Source organism: Hermetia illucens, chromosome 1 (genome assembly GCF_905115235.1).
Source record: "Hermetia illucens chromosome 1, iHerIll2.2.curated.20191125, whole genome shotgun sequence".
NCBI classification, from domain to species: domain Eukaryota; kingdom Metazoa; phylum Arthropoda; class Insecta; order Diptera; family Stratiomyidae; genus Hermetia; species Hermetia illucens.
This window is the reverse complement of record NC_051849.1, coordinates 76390856-76408550: the sequence shown is the minus strand read 5'-3', so window position 1 is coordinate 76408550 and position 17695 is coordinate 76390856. Positions and strand designations below refer to the sequence as shown.

The following is a 17695-nucleotide window of genomic DNA, read 5'->3' as shown; positions in this document are numbered from 1 at the left end:
CCCCCAAGGCTAATGGGTTGTAGGGCCCCGATCGTGACGACGGTTATAGGTCGTTAAAATCTATGTACTATCCCGCGCGATTTGCTATCTGCATTCCCACGCTGTAACATCTGAATACTGCGATATCGGTGGCGAAATGCAACCCTGGTGGATTCCGTTTGGAGATGAAATTCCTTTGAGATGTTAAATCGATGCAAATCGTGTCACAATGCTATGTATGCATATCAGTCAACCATTTCGTCACTGGATCACTAACTGAAACACTATAAAAAGTAATCAAGTCATACGAATTCGAAATGTTCCACATGCATCACGCCAAATAAACCACAAGTCGCTTAAGCACTACTTATGAAATTCCGCTTGATTCCTAAGAAGCATAGATCATTAGCAACTTCAACGGAATTCTACCACGAAAAAGGAAAAAACAACACATCATCTATTCAATAGATGCAATTTTATTGGTACAAAAATAAGTTAACATAATTTCATGATAACTTCAATGGGAGACAGCTTTGAATTCCAACAAAAATATGTACAAGATATCCCCACTTAAATCTAGTTGAGGTCATATCTGGTCACTTCTTAAGATTAGTATATGTTTTTCATATGCAAGACAATTGCATGGGACGTATCTGATATTTGTTATTGTATAATAACGGTGCAGTCAAATCAAATGACGTCAGATCAAAGAACGTAAAGTAATTGCAGGAAAATAAATGAACTTATGGAATATTTTTTGATTTGGTCAAAATCGTCACTTTTTTGGTTGTCATTTTAAATTGTGCAAAATCAAATTTGTAACAAGTTTCGAAAAAATAACAGAAACAAAATAAATAATTTGATATTTGGTCTTTGAAAAATTTGAATACTCGATTAATTATTTAAGAAAAAAAACGATATATGTGAAGTTATATTTTGCAAGCTCCTTCTCAGCCAACATTTGAGGACTGATTCGCAGTTAGCAACTTAGATCTAGAAAAAAAGGGGAATAAATATTAATAAAACTTAAATCACATTCGAAAATGGGACGAAATTTAGTCGGCATCCTCGTCTACAGATTTCAAATCTCGTCCAAATGGTGGTGCTTTCATTTCAGATCCCAATGCGGCTGGATTATTTTGAGACAACAGTTCATTTTTCACGATTTTATCGCGACAGTAGTCCTTTTCAAGGTCCCAATTAACACAAAATTCTTTGTCAACAATATTACGTTTTTCCCTAAGAATATTTGAGCTTGGCTGCGATGGTACAGATGGTTGCGTTGTATCATCTTTGTTTGGAGCCGCTTCTAAAATATCTCGACGTATGGCTTTGATATTTTCAAGTTCAATGTCTTTTTCATCTTTTTCCGGTTGCTTTTTCATTTCCATGTTTCCATCTATACTTGGTTTGTCCAATTTTTCAGGTTTTAAATTCTTGGTATCTTTTACATCACTTTCCACTAGTTTATTGGATTCGGCCTTCTTTTCAATCGATTTGTGCAGTGTAACGTTTAAGAACAGTGGCAACGGCATCGGCGCATTTTTATTCTTCAGATTGTCAGACACTAAGTGATTTTCTTGGTTCATTGCTTCCCCCACTTTGTAGGACATTGGCTCGTAAACGGTATTGTTGGTGTGTTCTTTTTTCTGTGGTGTCTCAGCAACCGAAGCATTTTTCTGAAGCTTATCTATTAGCATCGTCAAAATTGGACCTTTCTCCGAGACTTTCTTATCTTCAGTTAGAGGAATGTTTTCAACGATTACTTCTTTTTGAGCTTTTGGGTTAGGCTCAATAATAGCTTTCTCGGCCGCAGCAGTCGGCTCAATTTTTGATGGTAGTTTTTCGATCTTTTCCGTCTCATCCTTCTGTTTTTCTTCTTGTACATCTTTATCTTTTTCTATTTTATTTTCTGCTTCAAGGTTCACTTTCCGTTCAATCTCGCCCACTTTGTCGGCTATAACGCCCAGTTTTTCCTGCACTAAGTGCTGAGTTTCTAAATTTTGCTTGGCTAGTTCTTGCTGTAGTTCAATCACTTTTTTCTCAAGTAACTCTTTCGTCTGTTTTAGCTCATTCTTTGCCTGTTTTATTTCTTCGATGTTTTCTTTTTTCTTTTCCTCTTCCGCAACTGCTTCTTCTTCCTTCTTTATTGCGTCTTTGTTAATTTCGTTTTTAACTTCATCCTGTATTATATCAACCTTCTTTTCCGATTTTTTAATATCTAAATCTATATCCTTGACAACTTCTTCCTTTTTCTCTAATTTCTCTTCAACATTAGGTTTGTCAACAGGCTCACCATTTGGCGCAGCAGGTAATGGATCAACTTTTGGAGAATCTTCTTCTTTTGGTGCTTTTGGCATAGGATCCACTCTCTCCTGAACAACAACTTCTTTAATATCTACTTTATCAGCATTTGGTTTTACTTCGGGCGATTGTGTTTTCAATATTTTTTGAAAATCTCCATCCAGTTTCACGTTTTCGCTGTGGAGGAGTTCAGGACTTGGAGTAATTTTTGGCGCATCGATAACTAGACCAGAGGAACGCTTCTCTTCAATTGCATGCAAATTCGCGTAGGTTCCCAGAATCATTAGAAAGAACCCACTTATAAAAATGAACTGAAAGAAGAGCATGATTACCGCCAAGTAAGTTTCAAAAATAAAAACCATCTCACCTGAGCTAGCATCTTTTCGGTAGATTCCTTCTTCTGTACTTTCATAAAGCATTGGGCCGGGAACATTACACAAATTGCAACTCCTATTGTTGAGCCCACTAGCCCAATTACCAATTCAATTGAGGGTATTAACAGTCCGGTCACTAAAGCCATCACAACAATCGAAATTGTGATCCATTTGAAACGAGCTTCTGGTATATACCCCGTTGAATCCGAATGACCCTATATCGGGAAAAATAATTTGACATTGAAATAATATAATTTCATCCTCTTTTCCACACTCATAATTTTTGCATTTTCCTTTTTAAATGAAAAATATAAAAAAGCCCCTTACCCGTCTATAAAGAAGAGAATAAATACTGGCCCTGCATGGAAATATTGCCAAAGGGAAGCTGAATGCCACTGACAATACAAAACCCATTTTGATTGCATCACTCACAAATGACGGCGAAAAATTCACGAGAATATTGCCTGAAAAATGTCTTCTTCTATGAAGCAATAACTAATGATAATTTTCATTATTTACCTGAAAATGGTTGAGTACAGAACGCAACATAGCCAAAAAGTCCAACAAAAATGTAGACACCTGTGCAAATCCCTGTTGCTAATCGCACAATTTCGTTCAATTTCTCTAACGTAGCGCCATTCACCGACTCCACTACTTCAAATAATTGCCTAAAACAGGAACAAACGGTAAGATAACAAAAAATGCATCTCCAAAGTGAGACTTACATCTGACATGCTAATGCCATACTGAATATTGGCAAACATTGCAAAATCCCAGATGGCTTCCAGTAATCAACGTGGTGCATCCAGTCTCCACTCAAAAGATGTGTCTTTGCTTCGAACATAACCTTTACCACCAAGCAAAAATAAAAGCCCACGGATGCCGTGCAAACAGCAGATAAACTATCGACATTTTTCAACAGTCCCAGCGGTATTATACACAAGAAGGTTACGACGATCATGATCCATGTCCGCAAATTCTCGGTAGCCACAATGTTGAATATTTTTGAGACAATTTGTGGCCCTAGATCGCCGATAACAACAAAATATGCAATACAGGTTCCAATAAGGTATCCTATGATGCAAAGTTCCACTAATAATTTTCCAGGCGGACCGAAGGCGTATAGTGCTGTGAGGAAGTCTGGATTAGTTGAAATGCTATTTATTGTAAAATTGCTGCGTTACCAAGAAATTCAAAACTTCTCTTTCGGGTGAGAAGCGATGATTTTAATAAATAGTGGCATGATACTCTGGTTACCAGGTTGCTCAGCACTAATAGGACAATCGAGAGAATGATACCGCACTGAAAATGAAACATAACATTTAATAATACTAAAAAAAATTTAAGGAATTATGTTATTAATACGTTAGAATCTAACATAAATTAACAACGCATCTCGGATGCGTTCATCATTCCCTGCGATGATGAAAATTGAATGTAGTCGAGGTATTTTCTGTTATTAAGGACCCTCAGAATGCTCGCTTTCTTCAAATTAAACAAGAACTTCGGCGGGACTATGGACTTTCATACTCTGAAAACTTTTGTAGTAGCGGACATGAATCCGATGTTCGACTGTTGCAGATGAATACCCGCATGGTGAGACCTTATGAACTAGAAGACGATTTCCAACAGGATTTTGACTAAGACTTTTCAGACCAAGTTAAGGAGTATGTTATTGTAGATTTTCACAGCTTTTATCGCCTCATCATTGGCAGCACGCTGTTTGGGCACAGTGCCTGTCACAAGGCCAGGTGGTTTTTGTCTGATTCGACTAATCGTAAACGGATCGGATAAATCACATTGCGTAACAAAAAGAGGTTCTGCCATCGGCCTCGAAAAAGGCCATTATTTGGTTGTCGCTCTCCTTCGCTTGTCTCCCAAATTCGGATTCAGTAGTAGGAAAACTTTCTCCGGCGCAAGTGAAGTTGATGGCCACGTCTGAAGATGTTACAAAACCTGAGTGAATACGAAAACGTAGTGGGGATCAATGAGGATAAATAGCTGAGAGCCCTGTTGATTGCTACAAGCGGGAGTAAGTACATTACGCTGATAAAGTACAGAAAATACAGTGTAGGGTACGCCACCACTGCATTTGTTAGTTACGTTGACGGGAGCAGCTAAACATGCGCAAACGGCTGGCTCCTCCAAACAGAAGTGACTTTGGCTTTGCCTTCAATGCGATCAAGCGAAGTAAAGCCACCAGCCTTGGCAGTCCCCTTGCAGAAATTTTCTGTAAATCCTCGGAATCTTGGATCTTTTACAGTGAATGAAAGAGTGATTGTTAAGATTTCGAAGAAGCGTTTCTGTCTTGGGTGCAGTAATTGGAGACTGATCGACAGAGCGCAAACTATTTCGGACCATTGTGCGGACTTTGGATCTTCGCTTCATTTGCTCCTTATTTATTTCGTGAAGACTTGCGACAACGTCAACAAGGAATGTATCTGGAGATGCTAATAGCTACTACCCGGGCGACATATAATGGTTCAAAATTTCACGTGCTTCATCAAAATAAAGTCTCAGAGGAAATCGATACTCTTTCTTCTCATTATCGGTGACATTCTTCATGCATGTATGGTCATGTGGTTGGAAAGGCAGACGGCAGCAGGAGCTATGAGGGAAAAGACTTTGTCTCATCTTTCTACATTTTATAGTGGGAACATTAAAACGCAAATCGACTATATCCTAATAATCCACCGACATTTTATTACCGTCACGGGCTCAAAGTCGTTCCCTACGAGACCATCGCACCTCAACATTGGCCGTTAGTTGCCGCCTTGCGAATCAAGTCATACTGATCGATGAGCAGCGTTAAAACAGCGCAAGGAACGTACTGACCCACCGCGCATTGAATGGTGGCGATTTCGTGAAAGGAAGAAATGATCTCGCTTATGCAATTACCAACATTACGAAGAATGAAGCCTCGGGGTCACCAAGCCGGCTCATCAGCTGAGACATGTGCTTGGTTTTGTAATGGCGATATCCAAACGAAGGCCCGCAAAAAGAAACGCCTTTTCCAGTTGGTTAGTTCATAAAAATGCAAATTGAAAAGCAAAGAAAACCACCGCTGTTGGCCGAGCGGTGAAATGGAAGAATTTGTTTATACTCCACTTCTACAAGTACCAATAAAATGAAATCGCGGAAAGCAATAGGACGTGACGATATCCGCATCTGAGCAATACTCGCTGCGCGGTTACTTATGGAAAAACATTGCATTTCTGGATCTAGAGAAGTCATTTGAACAGGTGCTACACGAACTCATCTGAAATGCTCTGCGGCAACACCTAATATCAGCAGAACTCATGCGCTGGGTTAAATTGCTCTATCACAATCCGAAAAGTAAAGTGCGAAGTGTGTCGGGCATATCAAAACGGCTTCGAGCCTCTGTCGGAGTTAATCAAGGAGGCGTCCTCTCATCACTCCTCTTTGTTCTTGTTATGGAGGGTCCATAACAGAGAATATTTAACGTCCAGCACCTTATGCACTGCTTTCGTCTCACAGCTAGGATAATCTCGAGTAACTTGTTCACATGTGGATTGATCGCCTCATGCAGTATGGCCTTATATTGAAATTGAATAAAACAGAATATTCGACGATCGATCCTAACGAAACAGGCACTATCATTGTCAGTGACCTGCCTTGAACTGAGCAATTAGCTATCAGCTAATGGTGAACTGTGTTATCAAATTGCTTTATGCATTAGCGCAACCTGGATGAAGTCGCGCACTTTATGATCGAAGTATCAACGAACGTGTCAGTTCGAAAATTTACCGCAGTGTCGTTCTCCCGTCTCCCTCATGATCACATTCGAAATGAGGACATCCCGATATTAGATATTTGAATTTATATAAGAGCTGAAATACAGAAGATTCTCAAGGGATTCGACTTACCCTCAATTTATATGAAAAAACTAAGTTTTGTTCTTATTGATTTTTATATAAAAAATTCAGCTAATTACATTATTTTGATAATAGCTCCGTTATTATTTATTGCATTGACTTCTATCCTACCTCATTTTAAAGGTCTTCTCAAGGGCTTTAAAGGAGCTGTAGACCAATTTCCATAAAAGTTACTGGTGTTGCTTTATTTAACCTTGAAAGTATTAATTTTTTTAGGCATTACGTTTGACGAGCTATCTATAGATATGGACTGACCATATTGCATATACAAAAAAATAAAAAGATTATTCTTTTTGTAATTTAATATGCTTTGTTTCTGCTTGATATCGTTGCATGGTTTTCGAGTTATTTGCGAAAACCCGTTGAAAAACGCCCCTCCGGGGGAAGGCGCACATCGGCGCTATATAACTTTTGCTTCTTATGCCACCATCTACCTCCACCTCCAAATTTTATGTCAATCGGTCTTGACTGAAAGAATTCGGAGATTGAAAGCTTTAATGATTGGATAGTGGTAAATAGTTGGTATAAAACTTTATATAATAATATGTTGAAAAAGTTCAGAATTGGAAATTAAAAATTCTGAAATAAGTTTGTCAAATTCTGCGTTAAGCAAAATAAACAGATTCTAATGAAAATCAACCAAATACGAAGTTCGGGAATGAATGAAATTTATTCAGTAACATAAACTTGCGTGGAGTTTTGGGAGGGACTCCCCATACAAGTAAAATGTGGATGGAAAGTGTTTTTCTCCTAATGTCGCAGTGTTGGGTATACAATGAAAATTGTCAATTATAATACTTTTATAAGCCGCTTTCAGTTTCGATGTAAATTGTAAAATAGGGAACTAAAGGGAGAAAATATGCAAACTTAGAGTGAGATAGGGCTCATTCCCGGGAATTACCCACCCAAAAATCTAAAAAAAATTCAGGGTGATGGATGGCAAAACTGATGATTTCTTTAACGAACCCATTCTCAGAAAATACTTAACTGAAAAATCTGAAAAAAATCATGAAGCTGCTTCTATACTGTGTCCAGGCCTCAAAATACTCTTCGTATCGATATCTACTCAAAGTTAATAATAGTATATCGCTATGTGTTTGTAGTAATTGGACAGACCACCCCCCCATCATCGATCAAAATCGTTCTAGTGTTAATAGTTGCAGAAGCCCACGATTGTCTTTTCTGTGTAAATCTACTGCAATCCAAAATACTAAATATCAATATCACACTAAAGTGAGTAGTTTGACATGCTAAATACACATATATACAATATTACGGGCTACGTGGAATTCTATTCCACGCAGATTCTAAATAAAATCAGTGGAATATAATTAGTTCTTGTTCACTTCTTTTTTTCCTCCCAGGGCGAGTAGGTACCAGCCAATTTAGTGACCAATAAACGCTTGCAGTTTACGTGCGATCTTGTTTGTAGATATATTCTTCGAAAAAATATATCAGCATTTGTGACAACAAAAACGATAAGAGCCAAGGTCAATCGATTTCCGCAATAAACAGTACACTGGGACTACTGTGACTGTTTTACTTCCAAAGGTAAATAACCTACGATAGGGATCATTTCCGCTCAGCTTTATCTTAGACTTTCTGTTTTTGTTAGTATTTTTCTCTATTGTTGAAGACTAAAGTAAAACGATCACCATATCAAATTAAGCCTAATGGGTTAAGGCACCTGAACTGATTATTGATTTCAGGTTTGTGTTTAACGAAACGAACGAGTGGCAGAAATGATAAATATTGAGATATCATTTTGAATACGATTTGATGAAAAATTTCCACAGGAACTATAATCTATACAAAACGGGCGTGCATTGTAGGCTATTGCCCATATACACGAAGAAAGATATCTGATAAATTATATAGACCCCGAGAATGTTCTATGTACAAACGAAATATCGCATTTCTGGGGAATGCGAAAAGAGGCTATTAAAAACAAGTGCATTTTATTTGCTCTATATTTTTATTGAAAACAACTTTGCTTGAGAGATAAGATTGGTCGCATGGGAGCCACCTAAACTTTATCAGTTCACTTTCTAGATTTGAAGGCAGCAATACAATCAGAAATGTTAATAGCTTAATTGAATAATTTTCATTATTTATCAAGTGAATTTTGCAACCAAAACTCTATCATACACTCACATATGCGGAAATTCAGTTTAACATCTTGTGATAATGAAACACACAAATTAATTCAGTGATAAGATATAGTAAATCCTCTATGCTAAAACGTTTCGATTGATAGAAATCTTAATAAGATTGAATGAAACATTAATGAAAATATGTGCCCGTTAATTTTAATGAATACGTTGCCAAAAAGATAAAGGGCAACATGTTTCCATTACGTTTATTATCATTATGTTGTATTGGCTTCTACATTGCTATGTCAGTCGAAATTTGAAACTTAGATGATACGCATTGCGGTAAGACCTAGTATCATAGAACTCGTGCATTGGGTCAAATTGTTCTACTGTGATCCGAAGAGCAGAGTTCAAAATGTTAACGGTGTATCAACACGGATCTGTATCTCTGTCGGTATTAATCAAAGAAGCACTCTCTCGTCACTCCCTTCAGTTCTTGTCATGAACAATGTCATACAGGACATTCAACAAATTTTCCTAGCATTTCACAACAAAGCTGAACTCGAGCAAATTGCCCAAAAGCGGAATGATCTGATCAACTGAACTTGAATAAAACAGAGTTTTTCCCGCCCAACCCCAATAAAACAGGTACTACCACTGGAAGTGGCAGCGACTTGCCCAGAACTGAGTACCTCGGAGCAATACTCTCGACTAATAGTGAACTGCGGTATGAAGTTGCTTCACGCATCAGTGCAACTTGGATGAAATGGCGTTCCACAACTGGTGTTAATACGAGTATCGAGAAAGTATGAGAAATCATGGAACTCGCGCAAAACCACCACCATATGACGCTACATATAACAAGAAAAGAAATTGTCACATTTCTACTTGAAATAGTCATATAGGTGGTAATAGGTGAAGGTAGCCAAAGTACTGAAGAAGGGAGGAAGTAGGCCTCGAAATGTAAGATTCGCATTATCGAAGGTACTTCCTTTGTGATTACCTAGCAAATAATTCTTTGGCGACCTCAAAGAGAGAGAGTGTAGGGTGAGGGAAGCAGCTATCTTCCATGAAGTCAGGCTGGCTCTAAAGTTCTGGGCCGGATAGATTCCACTTACCCTTCTCATAGTAGCACAGCCTTCAGTATTTTTGGCATAGAAAATTTGCACCATAGAGCTGATTGGATTCCTTATAGTGGCCATATACGCCTATCTTCTCCGGGAAAGAGGAGTTCTTCTGGCTTTGCTTTTTCTTGATTTATTTCAAGTAGACCTTCATTGTTCCAAGGCTGGATCCCGGATACAATTAATTCGATGACATCGTCTTATTTCATAAATTCTTCGTTTAGTCTCCTGTTCACCAATTGTATGATATCATTTACCACATTAGAAACCGCTTAAATACTTGCATCACTTTTGGTTTTTGAAAAAAATGGTAGTGCGACCACCATAGTTTGTTTCATAATTTCTTTCCATTAGAGATGAATGTTTGAATATAATTTCATAATGTTGAATAGTTTCCGTCATCTCTTCATTAAGTACATGTCTCAATCTGACTGACTAACTGCGTCCCACAAATAATATTATTTAAAAGTAGTGGTTGCTCCTTGCTCCATAGGCTGCAGTAATGAAGTCGGATTGGAAGGAAGGAGCATAACACATACAGGCAAATCTGTTCCAAGATCTTGCACTGGCTGACAGACTTGTTCGGTGCAATGAGAGCCAACATTTTATTTGGCGTTAAGTCATCCACTGGCAAGTCTACTCTGCAGAGTAAAGTGGGAACCGAATAGAGGAATTCGTGCCGGCAAGTGAACATTTCTGTGAAAGATCCCGAAACATATAGAGGGAAATTTTTATTGTTACAGGAAGAAGGCCGTTGAATAGAAGATTCCAATCACAGTAAAGGCTTAGTAAAAGATCTAAGTGCTTGAGGCTCTGAATTCCACCAACCATTGAACTTAGTCTAAGCCTAGTAGGCATATTCGAACAAAAAATCCTATGAAGAATCCTCCACATAAAAGAATTGGTACTACATTGAGTTGTACACAATATATGACAAACTAACTGCATAAAAATTAATCAAAATTAAAAGGCGTTAGTGTCCGGATAGCTGAGTGGTTAGAGCGCAAGGCTGTCGTACGGAAGGTCGCCGTTCAAATCTCACTGGTGGCAGTTGAATTTGTATCGTGATTTGACGCCGGATACCAGTCGACTCAGCTGTGAATGAGTACCTGAGTCAAATCAGGGTAATAATCTCGGGCCAGCCCAATGCTGACCACATTGCCTCCTAGTGTACCGCTACGGTCTTGAATGAAGTGCTCTAACACACTTCGACGCCTGATCCAACATGGATTGTTGCGCCAACGATTATATAAAAGGCTTTAGAGGACGAGATAAGTCGAAAGTATTGAATCGAACAAGATACCTAAACAAGCACTTACATCCTGTTACATAAGAGCGTGGTCACTGTTACACGTAGATAAAAAATCAGAGCGTCCTGTTTCTTTTTCTATGACATAGAGGGCACCTCAGTCCTTCATGCTTTTTGTAAAAAGTCAACTCTCTGTCAAATTTAGTCTTCAATTGAGTGGTTTTCCGAAATGAGTGCTGTTTACGCCTCTCGCTTTGAGGCAATTTTTCTATGTTTGCATGAAAAAGGACCCAAATTAACGCAAACTGCTGCTGCGAAATATATGAAAAAGTCGAAGCAGTTCGTTAGCAAGTGGATAAATCGCTATAAAAAGGTCGGTAACGTTGATGATTTTCCTGATCGCGGAAGTGCAAACAAAGTCTCAAAAAAAGACGAAAAAAAGATTCTCGCATTGTTCTCGAAAGATCCAACTTTGACTTTACGTGGAGTTGCTGTGAAATTGAAAGCAAAAGCTGTTGACATATCTTACGGAACGATTCGCAGGCCCTTGCTTGCCAATAAACTGAAATATCGCAGTACTTTGGAAAAACCAATGTTGAGTGCAAAACACGTTGACAACCTCCACCAGTAGGATGCTTCAACGGACTGTTAAACACCCCGTCAAGGTCCATGTTTGGGGGTGCTTCTCAAACAAAGGTTTCGGTACTTTGTTCTTATTTACCGAGAATTTAAATGCCGAAAAAATGAATAAAATATATCAAAAGGCTATGTTACCATCTGCTAAGCAATGGTATATCAAGAAAAATGAAAGCTGGATCCTTCAAGAGGACAACGATCCGAAACACCGGACTCGAGCGTGTAGCGAGTGGAAGGCGCAAAACGGAGTTGTCACTTTAGATTGGCCATCTCAGTCACCGGATGCAAATCCCATGGAAAATGTGTGGGCTCTGATGAAAATGCAGCTTCGCAGACGCAAGCCATGTAATTTACATCAACTTTCTCGACAAATTCGGAAAATTTGGAGGTCTTTTCCGGTAGAATATGCAGAAAAACTAGTGGAAAGTATGCCCCGACGGTGCCAGGCCATAATTGACAATGCAGGAGATTGGACTTGCTACTGAGGTATTTGCATTGAGTATTGACGACCAAATTATCAATAAATTTGCGAATTTTCGAAAAATCAATTGTTATTATTATTTAACAGTGACCACGCTCTTATGTAACAGACTGTAAGGATAAAGTACAAGGAAAACGTTCACTCGAAAAACGAGGGAAGCACTTTAAGGAGCTCGATATTCGTAACGCAGGGTCGAGACGGAAAGCATTACTAATGGGCAGACGATACCCATTACGCGCATAGAAGAGGGTTCAAAATATTCCTATTCATGTATTGCCATACCCCAAGATAGACATATGCATGTATTTTTTGAAGACATTATTATTGTAATCATTCTAAATAAACAAGCATTACCCATTACCACTTACTGTTGCTTACATACATATAAATATACCAAGGTATCCAAAAAGTCAAAGACAATACTTAAACGGCTGGTAGAGCAACTTACAAACATCCAGAAAAACATAAAATAAACTTAGTAAAAAGGGGATGGTTTTCAAAATATGAAATTCGTTCGTCCTTTTGAATCAGATTTTCGAGTTACTTCAAAAAAATGCATATTCTTAGATTCTGATTTGATTTTTTCTATTCTGATTAGCCATTTCGTTAAACAAATAGCAACATTTGATTAAAAGTTCAAAACTTTCAATTACAAATTTGTTTCAAACTGATGTATGACATTTTTTTATTATCCATCCCTAAAGTTTGAACCCGGATACTGTAAAACAAAATTACTGAGCTAACTTGACCAGTGATTTGAAAGGGTTGCTCATTGAATTTAGTTTTCAAGACTATGTAACATTTGCCAGATGTTCATTAACGAAAAGACCGAACTACCATTTTACTGAACAAGGAACCGATTTTTAAAGTAATAAATAAAATCATTGTTAGCGCGAAAACTTTATAGTAAATAATTGTAATTGTAAACCCAACTGACCTTATGACGGGCTCTGTGCTCGAACAGTGTGCCACCAATGACAAGGCGGTGAAAGTTGCAGAAATCCACGAACCTTCCACGAGTACCGTTATAGTCGCCAAGATCGTGTTCACATCACATGTTCGAGCAAGGTGTTGCCGAATCCCACCTTGGTATTCAGATCACCCATCACGATCACAATGTCACCTTTAAAAAACTTCCTCTGAACCGCGCTTAATTGCTCATAATAAGTATCCTTCTCTACTACATCGGAAGTCTCCGTTCGTGCGGAGCATTGTACAATTGTGATGCTTTTTAACCTGGACCGAAATCTAGTAGTTAGAATTCTATCAGAAACCGGCTCCCAGACTAAGAGAGCGTGCCTTGCGGCAGCCGTCAAAAGCCATCTGACACCGGATTCGCGTCTGCTACCACTTAGCTTTCCAGAGCACAAAAGCACATTGCCGCAAGATGGAGAGGAGTACTCTCCAGAGTCGCACCATCTTACTTCGCTTATTCCCAAAATGTCCAGTTTATATCGCTGGAACTCTCGCTCAAGTTGGAGAAAACGAGCATTCTGAGGACCCTCGCTATCGTTGTCGAGGAGCGTGCGCTTATTCCAGAAATCAATCATAGTCCGTTTTCGATAGCCAAAGGCAATTCGAACATGTTATTTAATTTTTGTTAGGTTAAATAAGAACTGTACTTTAAAGACGATTCAATTTTTTTTCAGATTTCTGGGTTGAGCAAGTTTTGAGGATGGATCCGTGAAAGAAATGAACACTTTTCAGCTACCGACCTCCCTCCTTTGCATTGAATGTCAGAACTGAGACCAGCTTTACTACTAATCGAGACCTTTTATTTGATATCCCACACCTCTCTTTTACATGTACGGACTCCCCTAAATTCCGCGTACAATAATATTAATCACTGTTTGGGTGTGCGTTCACAGTTCCCACCTTCTCACCGAATTTGGTCTCAATTGGTATAACCCTTTCTGAGAAAAATGCGTGTGACTTCCCAGTCCTGTCTACGCTTCAGGGTAACTTCATATCTTCTACCAAACAGATGTATGGAGACACGAGAATCGGAAGGCATTGTAAGAACTGGATTCATCCGTTGTTTTCCCATAGATCTAATCGAATTAGTCTATGAGTTGCTCTCATTGTAGTACTTTGAATAAATATATCCAGAGGCTGCAAATTGAGTATTGCATTCAGAGCTGCGCCGGATGTCGCGCTCATGACACCAGCGATACTCAGACACACAGTTCTTTGTAGTGCGGCTAGTTTACGGTGAAAACCTTTTTGTCTCACCTTAACCCACCACACTACGGATGCATATACGAACATCGGCCTAATGATGGCAGCGTCCATTACCACATGAGGCCTAAGTCCCCATGCCGAGGCAAAGGTCCGTCTGCATAGCCCATAAGCTATGAGAGCTCGTTTCATCTTTACCTCTACATGTTTGTTCCAAAGAAGTTTTTTATCTAGAGTGACTCCCAGATATTTCGCTTCCTCGGAGAGTTGAAAGGTAGCACCTCTCATCTCAGGGAGGCAAAGTCCATCCAGTTTTCTCCTTTTTGTGAATAAAACCGTTGTGGTTTTATTTGGATTAACTGACAGACCATGTCTGAGGCACCAGCTGTCTATCAAATCAACGGCACGTTGTATATTCCTACACACCGTTCCAAGATCCGGATCAACAGCAAGCACAGCCACGTCATCAGCATAAGCTTGAGCGTGTATTGGCAAATTTTTGCAGATCGCATAGTAGTCAGTAGTGGGGGCAGCCGGATAGATGCCAACCACGCCAGGTGCTTTGAAATGCCCAAAGAACAGTATGGCAGCTCTCACCTTTTCACGGATAACAACCGCTTTCGCAGTGTTCCAGTTCCCCTTGCAACACTTGTGTGTTCAAGGGGTTTCAAAAACCGTCAACTCTCCCCCGACCACTTCTCTCACCCGTTCTCCCGGGTGGTGCACTTCCAGGAGGGTCTGTACTGAATCCAGTCTGGAGCTCGTGAAAGTACCGTCGGGTTTTCTAAGAGAATCCAACTTGGCCGACTCATCCCTTTTGAGGAGTCTGCACAGCCTTAAAGTCTCTCTTTCGCCTTCCAGTTCCTCACAGTACGCTCTAAAGGAGTCTCGTTTCGAACACCTAACGAGCCTCTTATATTCACGCTGTGAGTTCCTGAAATTTAACCCGTCTTCGTTCTTGTTACTTTTGCAAGCACGGTTTAGAAGTCGCCTGATTGATTTCCTGAGTTTTTGCAATTCTCGGTTCCACCAAGGAACCATTTTACCCGTTTGGCCTCGGAAAATAGGACAAGTCTCTTCGTAGCACTCTAAAAGTATGCAGTTCAGAGTTTTCAATTCATCTTCCAGCGTCAAAGGAGTCTTAGTCGCCTAGGGAACTGTACTTTATTGCCAAGAAGTTCATTGAACTTTGCCCAATCCGTTTTCCTACTGGAGACTGTTCGCCCGCAATAGTCAGATTGAATTCTAGATATCGGTGATCTGACAGTGAGACCTCGTCTAGCTAAATACTGGCGTGGTAAAGATGTCAACTTCTGGACGTCGGCGTCGGTAAGTTGATATTAAATGTATCATTTACTATGAAATAATGAGAGATCAGCACTGATACTTAGGATATTTATTTATTTTTTCTATTCTGAATAGGTCTGTTTCAGCGATGAAAGCACATTTGAAATTTTGCAGAATAGAACTCAGCTTGTGCGCCGTCATTCCGGGAAAAAAATTAATCCTGATTGAGTTGCGTAAAACTCAGGCACTAGAAAAAATAAACCATGTGTGGAACCATCATCCGCAATTGTAGGATGCAGTACAATCTTGCATTGACAGCATGCTGCGCAGAATTGAAGCCATTATACCGGCAAAATGTGGTTCAACCAAATATTAATATTTTATGGCATACATTTCAAAGTTCTTTAGCAGTTAATAAATACATTTTTTCTAAAAAGATTATATTTTATTTTTGTTAACAATCAGGTAACTAAGAGAACATTTACGTCTTGTGTATATATGTGCATCTTGCAGTTTGGCAAATTATGACGGATAGTTTGCATTCTTAGCTATGTATAAAATGAAAATCGTGCACAGAGAGTTTCTATTTATACACGTAGCGCCCCGCTTCCGATATCCAGACCAATTCCTCTAATTTTAACGCTATAGAAATTTTTGGAGCCTATTGATATCGAAAGTTTACTCCCCTCCTAATCCCACCATGTAAGTTTTCTAGGCAAAAATTGTCAATATCTGGGAAAATAACGACGATATCAAGGATATGATTAACCGCTGCTATGAAATCATCCCAAACAGAATTAGGGCTGTTATTATTGCGAAGGGAGGTTTAAAAAATGTTGATATTTATTTGCTTTTATCTTTAATGAAATAATGGAGAATGCAAAGACGACTATTTTTGTAGAACATCTCACTTAAAAAAATAGCAAAAAGCCGAATTTTTGGGGAAAACGGAAGTGCGAATTCTATGAAGAGGGTTTGCATATTATCCTAACACCGTCCAGTAATCATATGAGCATGAATGATGAGTTACAGAGAATGGTGAAATATGCGTAAATACCAATTTGTAGTTGCAAACGAGTCTGCATCTCGAATCGTGGTCACCCGCTTATAATAGATAATATTGTGTTAATTATGCAAATTTATTCGCTTCGAGTGAAATGTTAAAGTGAAATCAGAACCATTTTCCATTTGTCAAAAATTGCACTTTTAAATTTGCATGCAAGCGAGAGAAATCTTTTATGCGATATCAGCTAAGAAATCGGCCATGAAGCGTTTCAAATTTCCACGCAAACTTTCCGGGTACACATTTGCACAGTTGTTTTCCGCCGGTGAATTTTATGTTTGCTAACTACCACATCTTATTCTAATGGAAATCAACAAATGCGAGGCCAGGCGTAGAAGCAGCTGTTCTACACCACTGCGAATTTCGTTTCGCATTAAAGTAAATATTTACCTTCTGAAAACAGAACGGCATCGCCAATATTCCAACGCCTATGATGCTGTTGGCTAAGGTCATAATATACCCAGTATGTGTCATGTCGCTGGATTCGTGCAGGTTTAGAGATTATACTTTCAACAAAATATTTCAAATAAAATTTTACGGTAAAACAAAATGAAAATTTGAGGCTAAGTAATATCCGGTGGCGCAAGTATATTTGTAACGAATAGCACTCCGAACCAGGTGTTTCAATGGCTAGCCAAGTGGTGGCAAACTGATCGACATGATTGATTGTTGTAAAATGTTCTTATCAGTTATTCTTTCCGTGAAAACCCACAAACTTTTACGATATTACGACGAGGAACCAGTTGGCACACAAAAACCACGTCCGTATCACAACAAAACTTTCCATAAAATGTCAAAAGTTGACATGACAGCCGCATATGACACTTCAGAGGCACCAATCAATGAATTTAATTATTAGCATTTATATGGATGAAATATGTAGGAGGTAGATTCTTGTGTTCAAGTTTCACTTCTGATTAACGTTTACATTCATTCAAAAAACAAAATTTACTCTCATTCTCTGCGAAAATATTGTTATTTATGTACATTATGCACATCGCCATTAATAGATTATTCTAAGCTTATTGCAT

The 17695-nt window shown here is 38.8% G+C and overlaps 1 protein-coding gene across 1 annotated transcript; it reads right to left on the bottom strand.

Annotated features, from left to right (window-relative positions):
* Positions 1–437: 437 nt before the first annotated feature.
* On the bottom strand, positions 438–17462 carry LOC119657478 (putative sodium-coupled neutral amino acid transporter 10). Its single transcript, XM_038064401.1, has 7 exons — positions 17055–17462; positions 3842–3959; positions 3383–3785; positions 3177–3325; positions 2985–3121; positions 2651–2872; positions 438–2594 (listed from the first exon to the last, which is right to left on the bottom strand). The coding sequence occupies exons 1-7, from the start codon at positions 17136–17138 to the stop codon at positions 1035–1037; spliced, it is 2673 nt and encodes an 890-aa protein (XP_037920329.1). The 5' UTR covers positions 17139–17462; the 3' UTR covers positions 438–1034.
* Positions 17463–17695: the final 233 nt, after the last annotated feature.